We start from the raw sequence: 21861 nt of genomic DNA, 5'->3' as shown, positions 1-21861 counted from the left end.
CAGTCCTGCTGCACAAGACTTTCTTCTTTCTCTCACCCCTATTCTGTCCACCTTTCTAATGCAAGAGTTAACCAGTATTCTCAATCATTCATCTCTTTCTCTGGTAAACTCTGGAACTCCCTGCCTGCTTCTGTATTTCCACCTTCCTATGACTTGAATTCCTTCAAGAGGGAGGTTTCAATACACTTATTCTTGAATTTTTTACTATTGCTTGGGACCCTTTTATGGGACTGGCATCTCAGTGAGCTTTTCTTATTCATTGGAGTTTTGTTGCCCTTGGCCAGTGTCCCTCTTACATAAAAAAAAAGAAAAAAAAGGTAGAACTCCCAATCTTGTAGTACCACTTCTAACAACACATGGTCACTTTTTCCCATTGGGCTTAAGTATTTAATGGTTGGACTGAGCTCCAGTTTTTTTGTGAATACCAGGTCTAGCATAGATGGTTCCTCCTCCCCTCTGTATCTTATAAATTCCTCCACCCATTGGTCCATTATATTCACCATAGCTAACTGTAGCATTTCTTCACTCCACGATGTGTGTGTGAGTGTGTGTATGTCACAATTATGATGTATCTAACCAACAAATGATTGTGTCATCTTTCTATTGCTCATTACATTCCATATTTTCTTTCTCAGGTATGTTGAAAACATATGATGTACACCTTGAGGTTTCTTTTCAGGTATGTTGAAAACTTATGATGTACACCTGTGGAGGACAGTACTCTGGGGGGCTGGGGTTTGTCGCCTCCTTGTTCTGCCACTTTTTCTGGTTTCTCGGCCAGGATGAGTGAGGATGAGGCAGTGTCGATGCCTGCCGCCCCTGCTGACAGCACCTTAATTCAGGGCACTAAGGCCTTTGGTCCTTCTGACACGGTGGTTGCTGACATTGACAATAGAGTGGCAGAGATGGTAAACTTTCTCTTTGATAATGGTATGAGAGAGGAGGACTACAAGGCCATGTGTGAGGACGATGTTGTCAAGAGGCCTAATAACTGCCATGCTCTTGCGCCAGTGGAATGCAACCCACAGGTGTTGGAGGCCCTGAAGCTGGATGCCAGGAAGACAGACTTCCGCTTGAAGGAGGTAAATAAGGACATCCTGCGGGCTTCAACCATTATCACCAAATCCTTAGTGGCACTGGATGATTTGGCTGAACAGGAAGGTAACCCCAAGTTGGCACATGAGGTGAGCATGCTAAATGGTGCATTGGCATTGCTAGGCAATGCCAATCACAGGAACAATTTGGCCAGGCGTTTTGTCATGAAACGCGAGATAAACTATAAATATGCTCATCTTTGTTCAGATAAGGTGACAATTACTCGCTTTCTGTTCGGTGACGATGTGTCCCAGTCTGCCAGACAAATTGAGGAAGCGGAGAAACTGTGGAGTAAATTCTCGTAGAAAAAGCCTGCCTTTACTAGCAAGTTCGCAGGTAAACGCCCTGGTGGATATTGGAACAAGCCTGCTAGTAGGGGATATTACGCCAGGTTCCAACCCTACGGGCAACAGAGGTATGGCTCCAGGGCTGCCCCACGACTGCCTTCCACTCGTCAGGATGTGGAGCCAAAAAACTCCAAGGGCCGGGGCGGCCGCAGCAGGCAGCCCCAGTAAACTTACAGGCAAGTGCATGTTTTGAAGCTGGCAGACTACACTCTTTCCTGCATGAGTGGCGTAAAATTACCAGTGACCCTGTCATTTTGGATATTGTTCAGCATTGCCACCTTGATATTGATGTCGATAGTGTTCATCCTTTATTTTTTAATGATTTGGAATACAGATTCAACACTGTGCAACAGGGGATAATTTCTGGAGAGATCAAAAAACTTTTACAGCTTAAAGTCATTAAAGTCACACACAAACAAACTCAGCAGGTTATCTCTCCTATTTTTTTGCGAGAAGAGAAAAACGGGGAATTTCGCCTGGTTCTTAACTTGGAGAGGTTAAACAAATACATACCATATAAACATTTTAAAATGGAAAATTTTGAACAGGCCATCAGGCTCATCAACCAGGGTGATTTTTTGGCTTCTGTCGATCTCAGGCATGCTTATTATTCTGTTAGGGTTGCAGATGAGCAACAACGATTTTTATGTTTTACATGGCAAGGTGTTATCTATCAATTCACCTGCCTCCCTAATGGCATTTCTGAGGGACCTCGGCTTTTCACCAAACTGATGAAGCCAGTATTTGCTACTTTAAGGCAGGAAGGATACACTATCACCAGCTTTATAGATGACACATTAATTTGCAGTAACTCTTACTCAGGATGTCTTCAGGCGATTCAGGCCACCATTTCTCTGTTGCAGAGGTTAGGCTTTTGTATCAATATGGAGAAGTCTGTTCTCACCCCCACACAATGTATTGAATACCAAGGCAATGTTATTAACACCAAGTTCATGACTGCCTCTTTACCTGAGCGTAGACTAATCAAAATTTGCCAAGGATGTGCAGAACTTTTGTGTAAAGATGTTGCCCCCATTCGAGAGGTGGCCAGGGTGATCGGCCTCATGGTGGCTGCGATCCCAGCAGTGGAGTTAGGTAAACTTCACTACAGGAAGTTGGAAGGGGGAAAAATTGCCGCTTTGAAACAGGAGTATGGTAATTTTGACAGGCCTTTGAATATTACTGCAGACATGAAACTAGACCTTTCCTGGTGGTTAGACAATGTGGACAGACACCACAGACACATTTTTAGGCCAGGTACTGACATCGATTTATTTACTGATGCCTCCAGCCTTGGTTGGGGGGGTCATTTGGGGTGTCAGATTACAAGTGGTACTTGGTCCCTGGATGAAAAGGAGCTTCACATTAACATCCTGGAGATGAAAGCCATTCTATTCTCTTTGCAAGCATTTGAACATGAGCTGGAAGGTAGACATGTTAGAGTTTTTTGTGATAATACCACTGCCATAAACTATGTCAATGAAATGGGAGGCACAAAGTCCAAGTCCTGTAATGATGTTGCTACCCAGATTTGGGATTGGTGTCTGGAACATGACTCATGGGTTACATGCTCGCACATACCGGGGAAGGACAACACCTTGGCTGATGTAGCCTCTCGCAAGATTAATGACAGACATGAGTGGAAACTCGACTCACACATTTTTTCTACCTTGTGTAATGTTTTTGGGACACCGTCCATTGATTTATTTGCCTCAAGGCTTAACAAACAGGTTAATACATTCTGTTCGTGGTTGCCAGATCCGGAGGCTAAATATTTTGATGCTTTTTCCTTGGACTGGTCAAACTTTGATTTGTCTTACATTTTCCCCCCATTCTCATTAATTGCTAGGTGCCTTCAGAAGTTACGTGCGGAGCAAGCACGAGGCTGGATGGTGGTTCCTCTGTGGCCGTCCCAGTGTTGGATGGGCATGCTGCTCCAGTTGCTAATAGACTTCCCACGTTTGATAACGAACAGGAGGAATGTTCTAACACACCCGTCCACAACAGATCCACACCCCATCATGTCCCACACGAGGCTCATGGCATGCCTTCTGTCAGGGAAAACTTGCAGAAACGAGGAGTTTCGCCGGCGGCTGCGGACATCATACTTGCCTCCTGGAAACCAGGTACTGAGAGGCAATACCGCCCACATGTCCAGAGGTGGTCGTTGTTTTGTGGTAGACGGAATGTCGATCCCACTTCTCCAATTGTAGGTCACATTGTAAATTTTTTGACGGAAACCTTTGACAGGGGTGTGGGTTATGAGTGTGTGAACATTGCGAGGGGTGCCCTGTCTTCTCTCGGCATTGTGGTGGACGGATGCAGGGCAGGAAATCACCCTTTGGTCATCCGATTCATGAGAGGGGTTTTCAATCTTAGAACTCCTCAGCCCAGGTACACTGACACTTGGGACGTCCAACCTGTCTTAGAGCAACTAAGGTCCATGTTCCCCTTACATGCATTAACCCTTAAAGAATTAATGCTAAAATTGGTTATGATGATGGCCTTAACTCAAGCTGCCAGAATTCAAACTTTACAACTAATGTTAATCAGAGACATGCTCATTAATGAACACTCCATTTCAGTACAGTTGGGGGGCACTCTTAAACAATCCAGACCAAATTTTAACATCAACAGGGTCACATTCCATCGTTACCCTAAGGATCCACGATTATGTGTCTGTAGCACTCTCCTGAGGTACATTGATGTGACTAAAGAGCTTAGACAGGATGAGATGCACACTGATGCCAGGCTCCTCATTAGCTTCATAAAACCCCACAAATCAGTTTCCAAAGACACTATTGCCCGTTGGGTCAGGACCATTCTCCGCATGTCCGGCATAGACATCTCAAAGTTTTCCGCTGGTAGTGTGCGGCCAGCAGCAGCTTCAAAAGCTGGAGTGGCGGCTGTCCCTGTCGCATGCATTATGGCTAAGGCGGGCTGGTCTAGGGAATCTACCTTTGCAAAATATTATAATAAGAACATTGTGGCTGCTTCTGACCTCTTTCAGGATGCAGTGCTAGAATAAGACATGATTTGGGTTTGTTGCTGCACTCCAGTGTTGCAGTACACGGATATTTTAAGTATTTAGTATCTAGTACCTTAGGTTTATCTTATGATGTGAACTGTTACCATTTTTCAACATTGTTTGTAGATTGGATTAAGTTGGATGCAATGTACCTTATTTTATACACCAATTGTATGACTGTCTCATGTACAAGATCCTTCCATGGAATAATAGTTATAGTACTGTTTCTTGTGGGGCATTTCCTTTTCCTCTCTACTATTGCATCCTCCCTCGTCATCCACATGGCTTCAAAGCCTCATGGGAAATGTCCGCCCAGCAGATAGGTGATTTTGCCGAAGTAAAATTAACAAAGTACACGAGACTTACCATAGGTCAGTTGAAGTGTACTTCTAATTTTTCGAGACAGATCACCTCTGCTGGTGCGGAGATTTCACATGCCCTCCTCTCCCTCCCTACCTTAAGCTCTACAGGTTACTTAATTTCCTAATTGGTTCATCATGTGGATGTCGAGTCCTTGCTTTAAAGTCTGCCGGCAGCGCGTGACGCACTCTCTCTCATGTGAAATCTCCGCACCAGCAGAGGTGATTTGCCTCGAAAAATTAGAAGTACACTTCAACTGACCTACGGTAAGTCTCGTGTACTTTGTTAATTTTTTGGTACTCTTCCCTGTGATAGTGATGTCACCATTACACTGAATTTTATCACCCAGCTGTTATCTACATTCCTTCAATATCCAGTTTGATACTCCATCTAGATCAGTTGCTTTATTTACATCAAGTTCTTCCATTATCTTAAGTATTTCATCATAACTGACTGGACTGTACTCAGTATATTCCTCACCAACTTACCTCTTCCAGTATCAAACTCCCCTTCCACAGTAAATACTGATCTGAAACTATTATTCATAACCTCTGCAATGTCCTGTGCATTCTTATAGATTTTTCCTTCAATTTTCAATCTTGATACACCTTTCTTCTTCATCTTCTCATTAACATATCTAAAGAATAGTTTGGGTTCATTTATACACTTATCTATTATATCTCTTTCATAGTTTCTTCTCTCCATTCTTATTATCTCAATGTACTTATTTCTAGCATCAGTATATTCCTCCCATCTGCTCTCTGTTTTCCTCTTCTTCCATCTATTCCAAACATTTAGCTTACAATTCCTAGCCTCTTTACATTTTGTATTGAACCATTCTTTACCTTTTCTACATCTCGCTTCTCCTTTAGGTACAAATTTCTCCACAGTAGAGTTATATATCCTTATAAATTCATCCCATTTTTCCTGAACATCTGCATCTTCAAAGTCTTCCCAGTCCATGGCAGCAAATTATTTTTTAAATTTTTGAAAATCAGCTTTACTATATCTAAATCTTTTCACCTTATAATTTTCATCAATGATTACATTTTAATTTTTCAGATTAAATTCCATCAACACATGATCACTTTTACCTAGGGGGCTATCATAGTGTATAGTTTCAATAATTTCCATGTCCTTGGTAAACACTAAATCAAGTCTTGATGGTTTATCTCTTCCACTAAATCTGGTATCACAATCAACCCATTGAATCATCAAGTTTTTCGCCGCCTAGTTTAACAGTCTATTACTCCATGAGCTCTCACTTCCAGTAGTTGTCAATGTCTCCCAATTTATCTCCTTACAATTAAAATCACCAACAATAACTATATCACTACTTTCCTTCACTATTTTTTCAAGACCTTTCAACACATCTACCAACATCTCTTCTTGCTCTTCTTTTTGCCAAGCATTGGTCATAGGTGGCACATGCACTCTTACATAATTCATTATCCTTCCATTTCCACTTCTAATCATGACTTGTAGAACTTCAGACATGTCTTCACTTTTTATTACCTTCTCCACTTTGCCACATTTTTTTTGTCAGAATTGTCACTCCACCTCCTCCCTTGTCACTTCTATTTTTCATCCATAAATCATATTTATTATCACCAATGTCAGGAGTTCCCCATTCATTTTTCCATTTTGTCTCACATAATACAGCAACATCTGGTGTGGTTCTGTTTAATAACTCATTTAATTCCATCTTTGTTGACATTAATCCATTTACATTAGTATAACATACCTTACTTACTGCTTGATGTACCATTTCTTTATCCTCATATTGTGGTGCTGGGAAATTAATTATGTATATTTCTACTTTTTTCCTAGGCTAAGGCCCATGTAATGTGCGAGGATGACCAGAATCTCAGTACCATGTGACTAACCCCCCCCCTTCCCCTCCTCTCCTCAGTGTCCTTTTGTCCCTGCTTTTTTCCCCCCCCCTCTCAGCGTCACTGTGTTGACCACTTCTATAACAAATTTACCCCGTGAATAAACGTAATTTCTCCTGCTTGGCCAGGTTATAGAGGCGAATTTTTCACCTAATCCCAGAGAATGGGGAGCCCTTAATACGATAAAATTAATTCTATAATGGTAAGGTCTTAAACCAGCTCAAACAAATCCCAGATAATTACGCCGCGCCAATGAGGTTGACGAATCTGATAAGTCTTCTTTGCTTCGCCGTCCTGTTACCCCTGTTGCTACGCAAGCCGGGAAGAGATACCAGACTTTGACTAATTCCCCAATTGATTTCAAAAGTCCATTGAATTAAACTTCTTAAAGTAACAACTATAAAGTAAACAGTAACTTAATTATTCATATTTTTCATCCCTGAACTCACAACCTAGTCGCCCCCCCCCCACTAAAAACAAAATTATAACTCTTAATAAATTTCCCCATTGGAAACCTTTATCCTTAGTTTCCCGCCGATTTCCTCACAAGCAAAGCCAGTCTCTCTCGGATTCTCCTCAGGTGAGCATGCAGTCTGATATTCTCCTCCTCCATTTCCTGTAATATTAAGTAAGTGTTTATTTAACAATAATTTTACTAAAGCCAGTCTCTCTCGGATTCTCCTCAGACCCTCTCGGATTCTCCTCAGATATTCCTGTTGATAAACTATTTCTGAGTGGATAGATATTCGCATTTTTTTGTTTCTTTTTTTTGTTGGTTTTCTCCACGGGACTAGTGAAACCACCTGGTTCGAGATCACCGTGTGAGACTGTCCTCAGGTCTATACATACTTTTTGGGTATATATTTGTCATTTATTTATTTATTCTCTGGTCTCCCCCACAACTCAGTAGTCGCGAAAATATCTCCATCGTAGTTTTTATGTAATTGAAGAATACGCTACCATTTATTTTGTATTTCTGAATTCCTTTCTTATTATTATTATTTTGGATTATTCCATTATTTATTAAAAATCATAAAAGTGTCAGTATTTGTATTTCTCTTAATCCAGTGATAGGATTTATAATTATCGTCTGCCACAAGGGAACATCACACCCCTTAGAGGGCACTAAAATATCTCTTACTCTTCAAAAAAATTCTTCTTCACCTCTATTTGTTTTTGTTTTTTTGTTTAGCCTCATTTACCAGCTCCTTTTGCTTCAACCTTTCAGTCTCATCCATATCCCTGTTTATCCATACATTCTTATATTCTTCATCTCCAGGCAATCTCCAAGACCCATTAATTACTTCCTCTGCTTGTACCTGTGTTGCAAACCTTATTCTTATGGGTCTCATTTTTTCTTCTTCATATTTCCCAATTCTATGGAACTCTTCCACTTGCTTTACTACCTGACTGTCTTCACCTGTCACTTTCTTCAATAACTTATTCAACAGGTTCTTTTCCTTTTTGTCTCTTTGAATTCTGCTTACTATTTTCTTTTCCTTTAAACCAAATACAATTATTTGTTTATATTTTTCTACAGTGTCTCACTAACTTTTTCTCTTCTTTAATAACATTTACCACTTTCTGTCTCAGGTTTTGTTTTTCATTTTCTTGTTGTTCTATTATTTTCTTTAGTGTTTCTTCTTCAAATATAAGTTCATTTAACCACTTATTTTGTCTCATTTCCACATCCTTTACACTTGCCTTCATTTCCTCATTTCCTTTCAGAACAGTTTCTACTTTTTCCTTTATTTGTTTCTTTAAACAGTCATTTTCCACATTTAATTTCTCATTTTTATCTTCCATCTCAATCAACTTTGCTGTAATTGTCACCAACTCCTTACCAGTCTCCTTCTGGCATTCCTCCAATGCCTTTATTCTCTCCAATAACTTGTCCATCATTTCTTCCATATGCAAAATTTTTCTACACTGCAGTCTATAATTTAGTTCCCTTTCTTCTCCAGTAAAACTCTTCAAATGAACCTCTTGGGGTGCTGCCTTTTGCCATATTTGTTCAAAATGTAAACAAACCAAACCAAACTTTGCTAGAGACAGGATAACTATACTCACGGTACTGTTTCTTTCTTCCCTATTTACCACCTAGGTATTCCAGGATCTTCATAACATATCTTGTTCCACCATGAGCAATTTGTGTTATTCCGTCCTTCTATATGCAAAGCACTAGAAAAACACGTCCTGTCAGCTCCTCTGCTGCTGTGTGTGTGTGTTAGGTGAGCGGGCCACTGGCCAAGGGACACAAAAATTTTTAATAAAAAGAAAAGCCCACTTGATGCCAATTCCTATACCAATGTCAAATAGAATAATAATAATAATCATAATAAAAAAAAGAGTGTCTTGAAACCTCCCTCTTGAAAGAATTCAAGTCATAGGAAGATGGAAATACAGAAGCAGGTAGGGAGTTCCAGAGTTTACCAAAGAGGGATGAATGAATGAGAATACTGATTAACTCATGTATTAGAGAGGTAGACAGAGAAGGAGTGAGAGAAAGAAGGAAGTCTTGTGCAGCAAGGGCACATGAGGAGGGGAGGCACGTAGTTGGTGGTAGAAGATAGCAAGAGCTGCAACACTGCAGCAATGAGAAAAAGGATGAAGACAGTCAGTTAGAGGAGAGGAGTTGACAAGACAAAAAGCTTTTGATTCCACCATCCCTAAAATAGTGGTGTGAGTGGAACCCCTCTCTCCCATACTCCATACATGAACAGATAAGGCCCATGTACAGAGTTAGCAGTTGGGATGGGGGTGGGGGGCAGTAGAAACTGGTAGAGATGATGCAGAACACCTAACTTCATACAAGATGATTTAGCTAGAGATGAGATGTGAGGCTTCTAGTTTAGATTATAAATAAAGGACAGACTAATGATGTTCATTGTAGAAAAGGGAGACAGTTAAGAGTCACTGAAGAAGAGGGGATAGTTGTCTAGATTGTGTCGAGTTGATAAATGGAGGAAGTGAGTCTCTGAGGCATTGAACAATACTAAGTTTGCTCTGCTCCAATCAGAAATTTTAGAGAGATCAAAAGTCAGGCATTCTCTGGCTTTCCTGCATGAACTGTTTACTTCCTGAAGGGTTGGATGTCTATGAAAAGACGTGGAAGAGTATAGGATGGTATCATCAACATAGGAATGGATAGGACAAGAAGTTTGGTTTAGAAGATCATTGATGAATAATAGGAAGAGAGTGGGTGACAGGACAGAACCCTGAGGAACACCACTGTTAATAGATTTAGGAGAAGAACAGTGACTGTCTACCACAGTAGCAACAGAACGGTCAGAAAAGAAACTTGAGATGAAGTTACAGAGAGAAGGATAGAAACCGTAGGAGGGTAGTTTGGAAATCAAAGCTTTGTGCCAGATTCTATCAAAAGTTTTTGATATGTCTAAGGCAACAGCAAAAGTTTCACCAAATTCTCTAAGAGTGTGTGTTCTGTCCTCACATCTGGTGTGATGAAGCAATGGGGCTGTACAGTACTACCATCACATCTAAAACCATGTGTGTGCATATATGTGTTTTGCTCTCTCTCTCTCTCTCTCTCTCTCTCTCTCTCTCTCTCTCTCTCTCTCTCTCTCTCTCTCTCTCTCTCTCTCTCTCTCTCTCTCTCTCTCTCTCTCTTCCATCCTTCCCTCCTCATTCTCTCCCTCTCCCTTTCCTGATCACCACCCCTTTTCCTGACCCTCATCTCCCTTTTCTGACCTCTTCCCCATTTCCTCACTCCTTCCATTCATCTATCCTACTCAGCCACCCACCCACCCACCCACCCACTTTCCTTCAACTCTGTGTGTGTGTGTGTGTGTGTGTGTATTTACCTAGTTTTATTATACAGGGTTCGAGCAGGGCTCATAGTGTCCTGTCTCCATATCTATATTTATCCAGAATTTCCTTAAATTTATGCACATTTGGTGCTGTAACAGCCTCCTCATTTAGACTATTCCAGATATCCAGTTCTATGTGGAAAACTGTACTTCTTGACGTCTCTCAAACACTGACTCTTCCTGATCTTCTCTGAGTGCCCTCTTGTCCATCCAGCTTTATCTTCTTCCAGCAACACCAGTTCCTGCTTGTCTGTCTCCTCAATGTGGTTAACTATTTCATACATTGTTATTAGATCTCCTCTTTCTCTTCTAACCTGCAAAGTTGGTAGTCCAATTTCCTTCAACCTCTCTTTGTATGTTAGGTTTCTCAGCTCCAGTACCATCCTTGTAGCTGCCCTCTGAATTCTTTCCAACTTCTTTATGTCTTTCTTCATGTGCGGAGACCACACCACTGCTGCATATTCCAGCCTGGGACATAGCATATTGGCTATAATTTTTTTCATCATAGTCTTATCATTGTAATGAAATGCCACCCTAATATTTATGCCATTCTGGGGTTAGGGTATCCTGAAATACCACTCCTAGATCTTTTTCCTCCTTACTCCTCATTATTACTTCCTCCCCCATTTTATAGTCCCATGCAGGTCTTTTACTCTTTCCCAATTCCATCACATGGCATTTCTTAGCATTGAATTCCAATTTTCACTTCTTGCTCCACCCATAAATTTTGACAATATTTCTTTGCAACTCTATACAAACAATGTGGCTCTTTATTACTCTTAGCAATTTTGCATCATCAGCAAACAGATTAATATACGTAACTGGTAAAATCCTCCTGCATATCACTGATGTATATTTGGAACATAATGGGTGCTAACACTGACCTCTGTGGTACTCCACTTGTTACATTACTCCAACTTGAACAGGTGTTCCTGATCACAGTTCTCATTTCTCTGTCCTTTAAGTAGTCTCTCATCCATTTTAGCATTGTCCCTCTCAGTCCTTTTATGTTTAATCTTCCACAATAGTCTTTTATGTGGAACTTTATCAAAAGCTTTTTTGATGTCCAAATACACTGCATCTACCCACCCATTTCTGTTTTGTACTTCATCTATTACTCTTGTATGTGTGTGTGTGTGTGTGTGTGTGTGACTGACTCTCTCTCTCTCTCTCTCTCTCTTTGTGTGTGTGTGTGTGTGTGTGTGTGTGTGTGTGTGTGAGAGAGAGAGAGAGAGAGAGAGAGAGAGAGAGAGAGAGAGAGAGAGAGAGAGAGAGAGAGAGAGAGAGAGAGAGAGAGAGAATAACAATCCTGAGAATTGCTAAGTTGAAAGAGACTGATTGAGAATGACAATGGATGAAAGAAGCATAAATGGGAAAGAAATGGATGAAGGAAAAATTAAAAGAAGTGGAGGAGAGGAAAAAAGAATACTTATTTCTCACTACTTCTCTCCTAATTCTTCATTCACGCCTCACCCTTGCTGCTTATATTTATTCTCTCTACTTTCTCCCTGTCCTCCCATCCTCCTTCTTCATCCTTCCTACAGTTCCTTACCCCATGTACTCTCCTTCCTCAGTTATGTCCCTTCCTCCCCTTCTTCCTTTCCTCTTCCTTCCTCTTTTGTCTTGTCTCAAACCTCCCTCCTTGTCACCTCCCCTCCTCATTATCTGTCAGAGATAAGGGACAAGGGAAAGGAATGGGGGAGAGAGAGAGAGAGAGAGAGAGAGAGAGAGAGAGAGAGAGAGAGAGAGAGAGAAGGAAGAGGAGAAAAGGGAAGGGGGAGAAGAGAAGGGAAGGGAAGAGAAGGGAAGGGAAGGGAAGGAGAGAGAGAGAGAGAGAGAGAGAGAGAGAGAGAGAGAGAGAGAGAGAGAGAGAGAGAGAGAGAGAGAGAGAGAGAGAGAGAGAGAGAGAGAGAGAGAGAATTTTATTACTAGTAACAATATTTGTGCTTAGTGTATTACTGCTTTAACCCATTTGCGCTGCTCGTTGTGTCAACGTAACACGCAAGCTATAACATGATGTTGAGCAACACTGAAAGGACAACATGCTGCACCCTGTAGCTGCTTCTGTTGCCAGTAGACATCCAGAACTCCCAGTGGAAGATCCATATGATTCCTGACATCTCACCATTTTAGGGGAAAAGTCAGTGAAAAAAGCTCCACTTTCTGAAAAACGATGTCTTCATCAAAAAGGAGATGAGTAAAGAAAATCATTATCAAATATTTGTTCATATCTATTTCACAGTAATCTTCTGTTTCTTTTGATGAAGGAACCCTTTTCAACGAAGTTTTATTTGATATGATGCTGATGACAGTTGTGTAAAAAAATTACAAAGAAAAGTTGTGCTAATGCAACCATCGGCACCTAGTTGTTCATCAATGTTGTGCTAACGCAAGCATCGGCACCGGCTTCTTCATTGATGTAGTTATTTTGCAATGCATAGTATCTTTTTTGCACATGTGATTGCAGTGAATAGATATATACGTGTAGCCTAGCATTGTTTTTTGACAGCATACATGTTGTGTACACAAATTTTACGCAATATATTTTCTCTTTTTTTTTTTTCAGAAAAGTGAAGTTGAACAACATTCTAGATGAGCTAGAGAAACCTACCATGTCTGACGAGAGTGAAGTTAGTGATGAAGATGAACCCAGTGGAATGGTAAAACAAACTGAAGTACATGACCTTTACATCATACCTGCAAATGATGGTGCTGTGACAGTGAAGATTCTGGCGAAGAAGAAAGCGTGGATATCTCTTATCTTCCTTCAACACAATTAACTGCTTTGGCAGTGATAGAATCTTTAGAGTCACAAGATAATGCAGATGAATGTGCTGAAGGACAAGAATCCCAGAAAAAGAAAATAATAAAACTCAGAAAATGGAAAGCACAAGATCTCCCAGAAAAGAGAAATGTCCCATGTTATCCACGCAAACCATCAGTTGCTGATATTCCGCATAAGCCTAGTCAGACATTTGAGCTTTTCTTGGATGTATTAGCAATTGACCACCTACTGAAACAAACTGTGAACTAAGCTATCCAGAATGGTAAACATTCATTCACGTTAACAAGTGATGAAATGAAAACCTTCAAAGGAATTTTGTTGGTGCCAGGGTACTGTTGTGTTCCACGTCGCAGACTGCATTTGCAGAGACAGCCAGATGTCTACAATGAGCTTATTGCTGACTCCATGCATCAGGATCGCTTTGATGAGATAATGAAGTTCTTTCATGCAGACAACACAAAGCTTCCCAAAAATGACAAGTATGGCAGAGTTTCTCTGTTCATGGAAATCCTGAATGATAACTTTCTCAAATACAGGGAAGTATTTGGGCCAAGTAATAACTCTATTGATGAGTCAATGATCCCCTATTTTGGTCGATATCTGACTAAGCAGTTCATTCATGGAAAGCCTGTGCGATGGGGTTATAAAGCATGGGTTGCAGCTGATCCAAATGGTTATGTTTTTGATATATCTGTTTTATCAAGGCAAAGATGGTGCTAAGAATAAGGGTTATGCAGCTTATGGACTTGGTGGAAAAGTTGTTCTTGATGTTTTGGATGTTATAGAAAAATATTATCCAATAAAGAAGTTATCCCTTTACTTTGATAACTTCTTTACATCACTCAAACTTATCGAAAAAATCAAAAGCGGGGGCCATGATGCTACTGGCACACTAAGAAAAAACCGAATTGAAAAATGCCCATTTACTAATCCTGCAAAGTTTATGAAATTACCTAGGGAATCTGAAGAACATTTTTGTGATGCTGAATCAGGAATAATTGCAGCACGCTGGCTTGATAATGCCATTGTTACCATTGCATCATCTGAGTATGGTGTATCACCAGTAGTGAAGGCTGAACGTTATGTTGCTTCTCAAAAGAAACGTATGAATGTTTTGATGCCAAATGCCATCCATCAGTATAATTGGAAAATGAGTGGTGTTGATAGACTAGATCAAAATATTGCACAGTACTGGCTTTTAATTCGTGGGAAAAAGTGGTACATTCCAATCGTCACTTACCTGATTACAGTATGTGTAAATAATGCCTGGATTTTTGCAAGGGAAGGAGGGTACAAAGAGGATATGTTGTCATTCATATGTGCTGCTGCTACTGAATGGCTACAGAATCATGGCAAAAAGCCAAATAACCCAGAAAGATCACAATCAGTTCTCAGTGTTGCAGGTATATCTGCACAAATATGGTATGATAATGTTGGGCATCACATCGTGAAGACAGATCCTCCAAGGTGCTGTTGTTGTCAGTTATGTAACACTCAGACTGTATTCATATGCAAGAAATGTAAAGTATACCTGCATCAAAAGTGTTCAGTACAGTATCATACCATGTAGGCCAGCGGAATCCTATGAAAATGTATCTAGGTTGTACTATTTCTTTTTCGATAACTATATTATAGCTCTCTCTCTCTCTCTCTCTCTCTCTCTCTCTCTCTCTCTCTCTCTCTCTCTCTCTCTCTCCAGGGGTTCTAATCACTGGTTTTCTTTCATGTATAGTGAAGTAATTCTCATATTTCTTTTTTAGTGAAGAAATTATTATCATGTATCAGAAGTGAAATGTATCTGTTTTTTTCAATTTTTCTTCCTTGCCAAGAATTGTATCCTAGGACCCTCCTTTGACTTTTTTATGTGAAAAAGAGTAAACTTGTTTCCCATAGTGCCCATATATGTTCAAATCAAGGGTTTTTTCTTTCTTATGTTTTTGTTAGTACATGCTAACAGTTGTGTTTACGCAAAATGTAATGTGGTCGGACCGCCACTTGTTGCATTTGTGCAACAACAGATTTTTTGCAATAAAATGTAAGAAATTACACATATGGAGTTTTTTTTTATCAAATTTCTGCAGTTTCCTTTCACATTATGCATATAGCAAAGCAGCAACATGAAATTCTAACTTTCATTTTTTATTGGCTTAAATGGGTTAACTCCACACCAGTAGGCCTAGGCATCTGTACTACCACTGCACTAGATGCACGGTAATTATTAGAAACTTGTTTTCAAGAAAAAAGTGTCTAATGCACTGGCAAATATGGTAAATATTTATTTACTTTTCTCAGTGGAAGGGCTTTGTTGGAAACATTAATTTCTAACAGGCATATGATAAATGGTGACAGGCATTGTCATGAAATGAAGTTTAACAACCCATCTTAAACAGTGGGTTTTTAATCAGCTAGGGTCTGGGCCTCAAGAAGAACAGAACTCTGGACCCAAGTTTTTATAAGCACATTCCCAGTGTGGCTCATGCAGTTACACTTAAGGGTGAGTAGCAGTCACTCCAGCTACCACACAAAAAAGTTGCTGCACTCCACTCAACTTACTACTCCAGGTGGGCATTCCAGTCAACATTCCAGCTAAGTACTCTGACCAGTCTCAGGCCTGTGCACTATTAGGTACTTAGTTAAGCTTAGGTCTGCCACTAACATACTATAACTTGGGCTTGCCATCAATGCATATTGATGCCAAGTTCCCAAATGTGTATCGCTTGCCACACTTCCACAAGGAGAGCTACATTTCCACTTCATAGGTGTTTCACTGATTGATTTTTTTGGTAATATCATACACATAACATACACAATACACAATTCTTAAGTATGTCATTGTGTAGATCTCTTAATTTATATTTTGTATGTTAATTCCCACAAATGTACACCACAAATTTGTATTATGGAAAAATGTTTTCTATTTTAAAACATTTATTGAAAATTCAAGAAACAAGAGCAAAGTAGTGTTTTTTTGACAGAATTTATTCAATAAAGCCTCTTTCAGCATCAACCACATCATCACAATCAGATCATCTCAAAATTGAGAGGATAAGAATTTTACAATACCAGGAGACAAATTTTGAAATGCCTGGCAGATTCTCTACCTCAGCTCAGCTTCATTGTTATGGGTAGTCTTCTTAGTGATTCTTTTAACTGCTCCTCCATACAAAATAGTCAAAGGGATTGTAGTCAGGTTAGTTTGGAGGCAACATACCTGGGGTAACATGGTAAAAAAAAAAATTATCCTCAAGCCACTTCAGATTTTTCCTGGCCTTGTGTGCTGATGCAGAATCTTGCTAGAACATGTATTGTCTTCTGCAGCAACTTCCAAGGCTTGATTATGGTTGCTAGAACCTCTTGGTTCTTTTTTGGTTCTATTTTGGTTCACTCTCAGGCCTTCTTTAATGATGTGTGTGGCATAACATGCCTGTCACTGCTGACAACACCAAAGACCACAATGTGAACAGAAAACTTTGTTTTCATGACTCTGGGCACATCTTTAGGATACATAGCCAACTATCTATTGTTCTGCTTGTTGTGCACTCATCCTGGCAAAAGATTTTCTCATCAGAAAAGAAAAAAAAAAAAACTTGCTGTTTACAAGATTTGTTTTTGTCATTTCAGTGAGCAGTCCCATCCACATTTTGTGGAGTTATTGCAAGGATCTTCAGTCAGAATTGTTACTGTATGTAAAGCGTATGTACCTCATGTGATTATTCCTCGGCATATATAAGTGAAATGTTCAATAGTTTTCTATTTGCATGAAAACGTGTAATATGTGTGAGTATCAGCATTTAATGCTATATTAAGCACCGAAGCCGATGCTCACTTGTTACATGTGAAACCGTAGCAAGAGTGAGTCACAGGACGAGGGGACGCTGACGTAAGCCTATAGGTTGACCTCCGAGGCCCCGGGGTCAGCTCTACCCTTGATGACCACCACTCCCTTCTACCCACTGTGCCTCGCCACCATTTTGTAGAACCCATGGTCACAGGCAAGAAAGTATAATATTATGTATGTGCACTGAATTGAGTAGCCTAAGTGAAAATTACCCACAATTAGCTAGTATTAAGAGTGGTAATTTTAATTGCTCTTTCAGTGTCTCAGTATTGACACAATTAAGTTGTTAGATATGTCTGATACTGGGGAAATTAATGCCGTAGATGGCCTTAGGGAAGGTGAGGGTGAGCAAGTGGACAGGGATCAAACTTGTAATGAAGAAGTTAGTGTCAGGGAGCGAGTGCCGACCGACAAAGGAAGAGAATATCATGTTAGTGTAACCAAAGGAAGAGCAGAGTCCTGTAAGCATAAATGGAGCAGTGTTACCAGCAAAATTAAGAAAGGATTCAAAATTGTAATTAGCCCCTTTGAATTAGAGCCCATGTCAAGTGAAGTAATAGAGGCATTTCATCAGTATTATGTGGAATAAACAAAACTGATGGAACTAGAGCCAGAAAAGTCAGAGGAGCTAAATGAAGAGCTGGAACACAATCAACGAGTTCACCATGAAATATTAGAAAGTATAGAATGTAAAAGAAAGGAGTTAAAGAATGACAGAGGATCAATTTGTTCTAGCAAACGGTCTAGGCATTCTAGAGTCTCATCTACTTCATCACGTTCATCAGCAGCACAAAGAAAGCAAGAAGCAGCAGCAAAGGTAGCCAGACTTAGAAAGGAAATGGAATATCATGATAGTTTAGCAGAGGCAGAAGTTAGGTTAGCTAGAGACCAGGCAATGTTTGCAAAGAAAAAGAAAGAGAGAGATTTAGCAGTTGCTAGTGCAGAACTTAATGCTCTTAGCTTAGTTGAAGAAGAAGTAAAAATGCTTCCAGGTAATGATGAAAGTGTAGAGAAGCAAAGTTATCTTCAACAATACATAGTCACAAAATGAAATGAAAGCACAAGCAATTGCAAATCAACAAAGTGACAATGCCATGCCTCACAAATATGTTACATTCCATGATCCACAGGAACTTCCTTCTTGCAATAGAGATAATGAATTGATGACAAATGAAGTAGATGGACAAATATTTAGTGAACCTCAGGTAGAATCCCACCCCATTCAAGTCCATTGGAGGATACAGTGGTAGTCTACAGAACAGTGACACAAGAAGTAGAAATCAATGAAGAAAAGAGGGTTAATTTCTTAGTGTTTCCAACTAAAACCAAAGAGATGATTAATCCTTCTCAAGTGAGAGATATGTTTGAACTTGACTTCAGTGATAGAAAGTCAGCTGACACTCCATTATCATATGAAGATAAAAGGTTTATGAGTAAGATGAAAGAAGGAGTACATCAGCTGAAGGATGGCCATTATGAGTTGCCCCTTCCTCTTAAAGATGATAACGTCAAGCTTCCAAACAACAAACTATTAGCAGAGCAGAGACTCAAGAAGTTAAGAGCTAAACTTGAGAAGGATAATCAACACAAAGGTGATTACAAAGTGTTCATGGATGATATGATTACAAAGGGTTATGCAGAGATTGTACTGACAAAGGATTTAGTTAGGAATGATGGTAAGGTCTGGTACATTCCACATCATGGAGTCTATCATCCGAGAAAGCCAAAGAAATTGAGAGTTGTCTGACTGTAGTGCAAACTACAGGAACCAGTCATTAAACAGTCACCTGTTACAAGGCCCAGACCTTACCAACAAACTTATTGGAGTGTTGTGTAGGTTTAGGCAAGAAAGGATTGCACTTGTGTGTGATGTAGAAGCAATGTACCATCAAGTGAAGGTCAACCCAGAACACAGAGACATGTTAAGATTCCTTTGGTGGGAAAATGGTGACCTTAATAATGAGATAGCTGAATACAGGATGACAGCTCACTTGTTTGGAGCTTCTTCATCTCCAAGTGTAGCCAACTTTGCTCTTAAGAAAGCTGCAGATGACTATGGATGTGGATCTGATGCAGCCAAGTTTGTAAGAAACAACTTTTATGTTGATGATGGTTTGAAGTCAATAGCTACAATGGATGAAGCTGTCACTCTTATTCAGCAAAGCAAAGAATTATGTTACAAGGGAGGTTTTAACCTTCATAAGTTCTTGTCAAACAACAAAGCTGTATTAGCTGCAATTTCTCCTCATGAGAGAGCAGATGGAATTAAAAGTTTGGATTTTAGTAAGAATGAAGACACACTGCCTATAGAAAGAACTTTGGGAGTTGAGTGGTGCATAGAATCTGACACATTTCAATTTAGAATAAAGCTGAAAGACAAGCCACTCACCAGGAGAGGCATTCTGTCAACAGTGAGCTCTATATATGATCCATTAGGTCTAGTGTCACCTCTCATACTGACTGGAAAGCAAATTTTACAAGAATTATGTAAGAATGCAGTTGAATGGGATGATGAGGTGCCAGATTATGTCAAACCTAAATGGTTAAAATGGAAGGATGAGCTGCACAAACTAGATCAGTTAAAGATACCTAGATGCTACAAACCTGATGACTTTGGGGAAGTAGAAAAGGTTGAACTCCATCACTTTTCAGATGCCTGTCAAGAGGGATATGGCCAGTGCTCATATATTAGATTAATTAGCAAGACTGGCCAAATTCATTGTGCATTAGTAATGGCAAAGTCATGTGTCACACCTCTAAAAACCATGACAATTCCCAGACTAGAACTAGCAGCAGCAGTGGTGTCAGTTAGAATCCATAAACTCTTGAAGGGAGAACTTGAATATAATAATGTGGAAAAAGGAGTATGTGCAATTCCTACAACTTAGAAATAAGTGGACAACACCAAAGAGGAATCTCAGTGTAAATGACATAGTTATCATCAAAGATCAGAATTTAGTAAGGAACCAGTGGAAACTGGGAAGAGTAACAGAAGTATCTCCTGACCATGATGGCCTAGTAAGAAAGGTTAAGGTCCTGGTTTCAGACTGTAATCTCGACAACCAGGGAAGACACATAAAGGCAAACAGGACCATCATAGAGAGGCCAATACATAGTCTAGTATTGCTGTTAGAAGGTAATGCATAATAATAGACCGGAGCATCCCCGCCAAGGAGCCAGTGTAACAAAACATATTATGTGCTAATCCTAGTTTTAAGGTACATACTAATGTTAATTTCAGGTAAATTGTTACACAATTTAGGGGAGCCATGTTACTGTATGTAAAGCATATGTACCTCATGTGATTATTCCTCGGCATATATAAGTGAAATGTTCAATAGTTTTCTATATGCATGAAAACGTGTAATATGTGTGAGTATCAGCATTTAATGCTATATTAAGCACCGAAGCCGATGCTCACTTGTTAGTAGTGTAGGGTTAACCTGCTAGTCGCCTGCGGGCATCACTCACGGCCAAGTCGCGCTCAGACAAAGACGGGCAGGATGGTGACCGAGGTAAATATTTTAATTTTGTAGTTAAAACTGATTGTCATAGTGCCAAGTTAATTGCATGTATTGTTAATGAATATTGTAATATGCTAAAAGTGTTTAATATCCGTGTATAATGTTATTTTGTAAGAAAATGAGACCGAGAACTTGTTCGCAGTTCTTACGGTCATGCCTACCTCATCAATAAACGTGTCAGGGAGAACTGCCTTTCCTCGACCCTACGATGATGGGTGTGATCAGTAAAACAGATCACCTGAGAGCCAATTGATGCCCAGCTGGTGCGGCTACAGAATGCTTTCAGAATGGCACAAACACAGAAATTTCAAGGATTGAGATGGAGGGATCAGTGTCATTGAGTTGCTGCACATACAAAATTAAATTGCCACTCTTCACTCCTCAATTGCATGTCTCTGGCAGTCATGACCTCCACATCAAGGTCAGGATCTACTAACAGCTTCCTAATTCTCTGGACTGTCCTCAGTGGCAACTTCAACTATGATGACATTGTTGGTCATCCCAGTTCAGATGGAGTAAACTATCACCTTCCTTCTGCACTCCTCAGGCAACTCATAACCATTTGTTCTGTTTGGAATCTGCATTCTTTGAAGCCTAAGTGTAAACTGAAAATCCTGAATCAATAGTGTGGATGCAGAAAATCTAGTTCTATCTGGATTTTTCCAGTTAAAACACAGCAATTCTACTTTCGCATCCTGTATCTTTTCAATTAGTAGGCGTTCTTGTTCATTTTAAATTTCCTAAATCCATCTCATGTTCCTGTTCATCCAACTCCATTGTGTCTTCATAGCACTTGCTCTGAAATGACAAGCAAAATATCCTTTAGATAGGACATCTCAAAGCCAGGGATTTAAAATTTTGGTGCCTGTCAATGCCAGAGGCAAAAGGTATCTCAATTGATTGTGATCCAGAGGGTGTCTCAGCTGATCAAGAGGCAGAGGATGTGACAGATGCTTGAGAGATGGTGATCACAAACTGGTGTTGCGAGTTTGTGGCCTAATTGTGGGAGGGACATGCAGTACCACAGTACTTGGAACATAGCCTGAAGTGCCAAAAATAAAAGAATATTATCAGTCATATTACAAGAGAGAGAGAGAGAGAGAGAGAGAAAGAGAGAGAGAGAGAGAGAGAGAGAGAGAGAGAGAGAGAGAGAGAGAGAGAG

The 21861-nt window shown here is 40.0% G+C and overlaps 2 protein-coding genes across 7 annotated transcripts in view; one reads left to right on the top strand and one right to left on the bottom strand.

Annotated features, from left to right (window-relative positions):
• LOC135116409 (mitochondrial inner membrane protease subunit 1-like) overlaps positions 1-21861 on the bottom strand; it is a 387804-nt gene that overhangs the window by 99500 nt on the left and 266443 nt on the right. Inside the window, exon 8 of one of the 6 annotated variants that reach the window (XR_010276301.1) lies at positions 16296-21741. The exons of the other annotated variants lie outside the window; for them this stretch is intronic. The gene's annotated coding sequence lies outside the window, so the exon portion shown is untranslated. Of the gene's footprint in view, positions 1-16295; positions 21742-21861 lie in introns of those variants that run through there. 6 annotated transcript variants of the gene reach the window in all.
• LOC135116283 (uncharacterized) lies at positions 783-4470 on the top strand. Its single transcript, XM_064033646.1, has 4 exons — positions 783-1184; positions 1487-1618; positions 2276-3172; positions 3292-4470. The coding sequence occupies exons 1-4, from the start codon at positions 783-785 to the stop codon at positions 4468-4470; spliced, it is 2610 nt and encodes an 869-aa protein (XP_063889716.1).

The sequence above is a fragment of the Scylla paramamosain genome, chromosome 31, assembly GCF_035594125.1.
Source record: "Scylla paramamosain isolate STU-SP2022 chromosome 31, ASM3559412v1, whole genome shotgun sequence".
Taxonomy (NCBI): Eukaryota; Metazoa; Arthropoda; class Malacostraca; order Decapoda; family Portunidae; genus Scylla; species Scylla paramamosain.
This window is presented reverse-complemented; position numbering and strand designations above follow the sequence as displayed.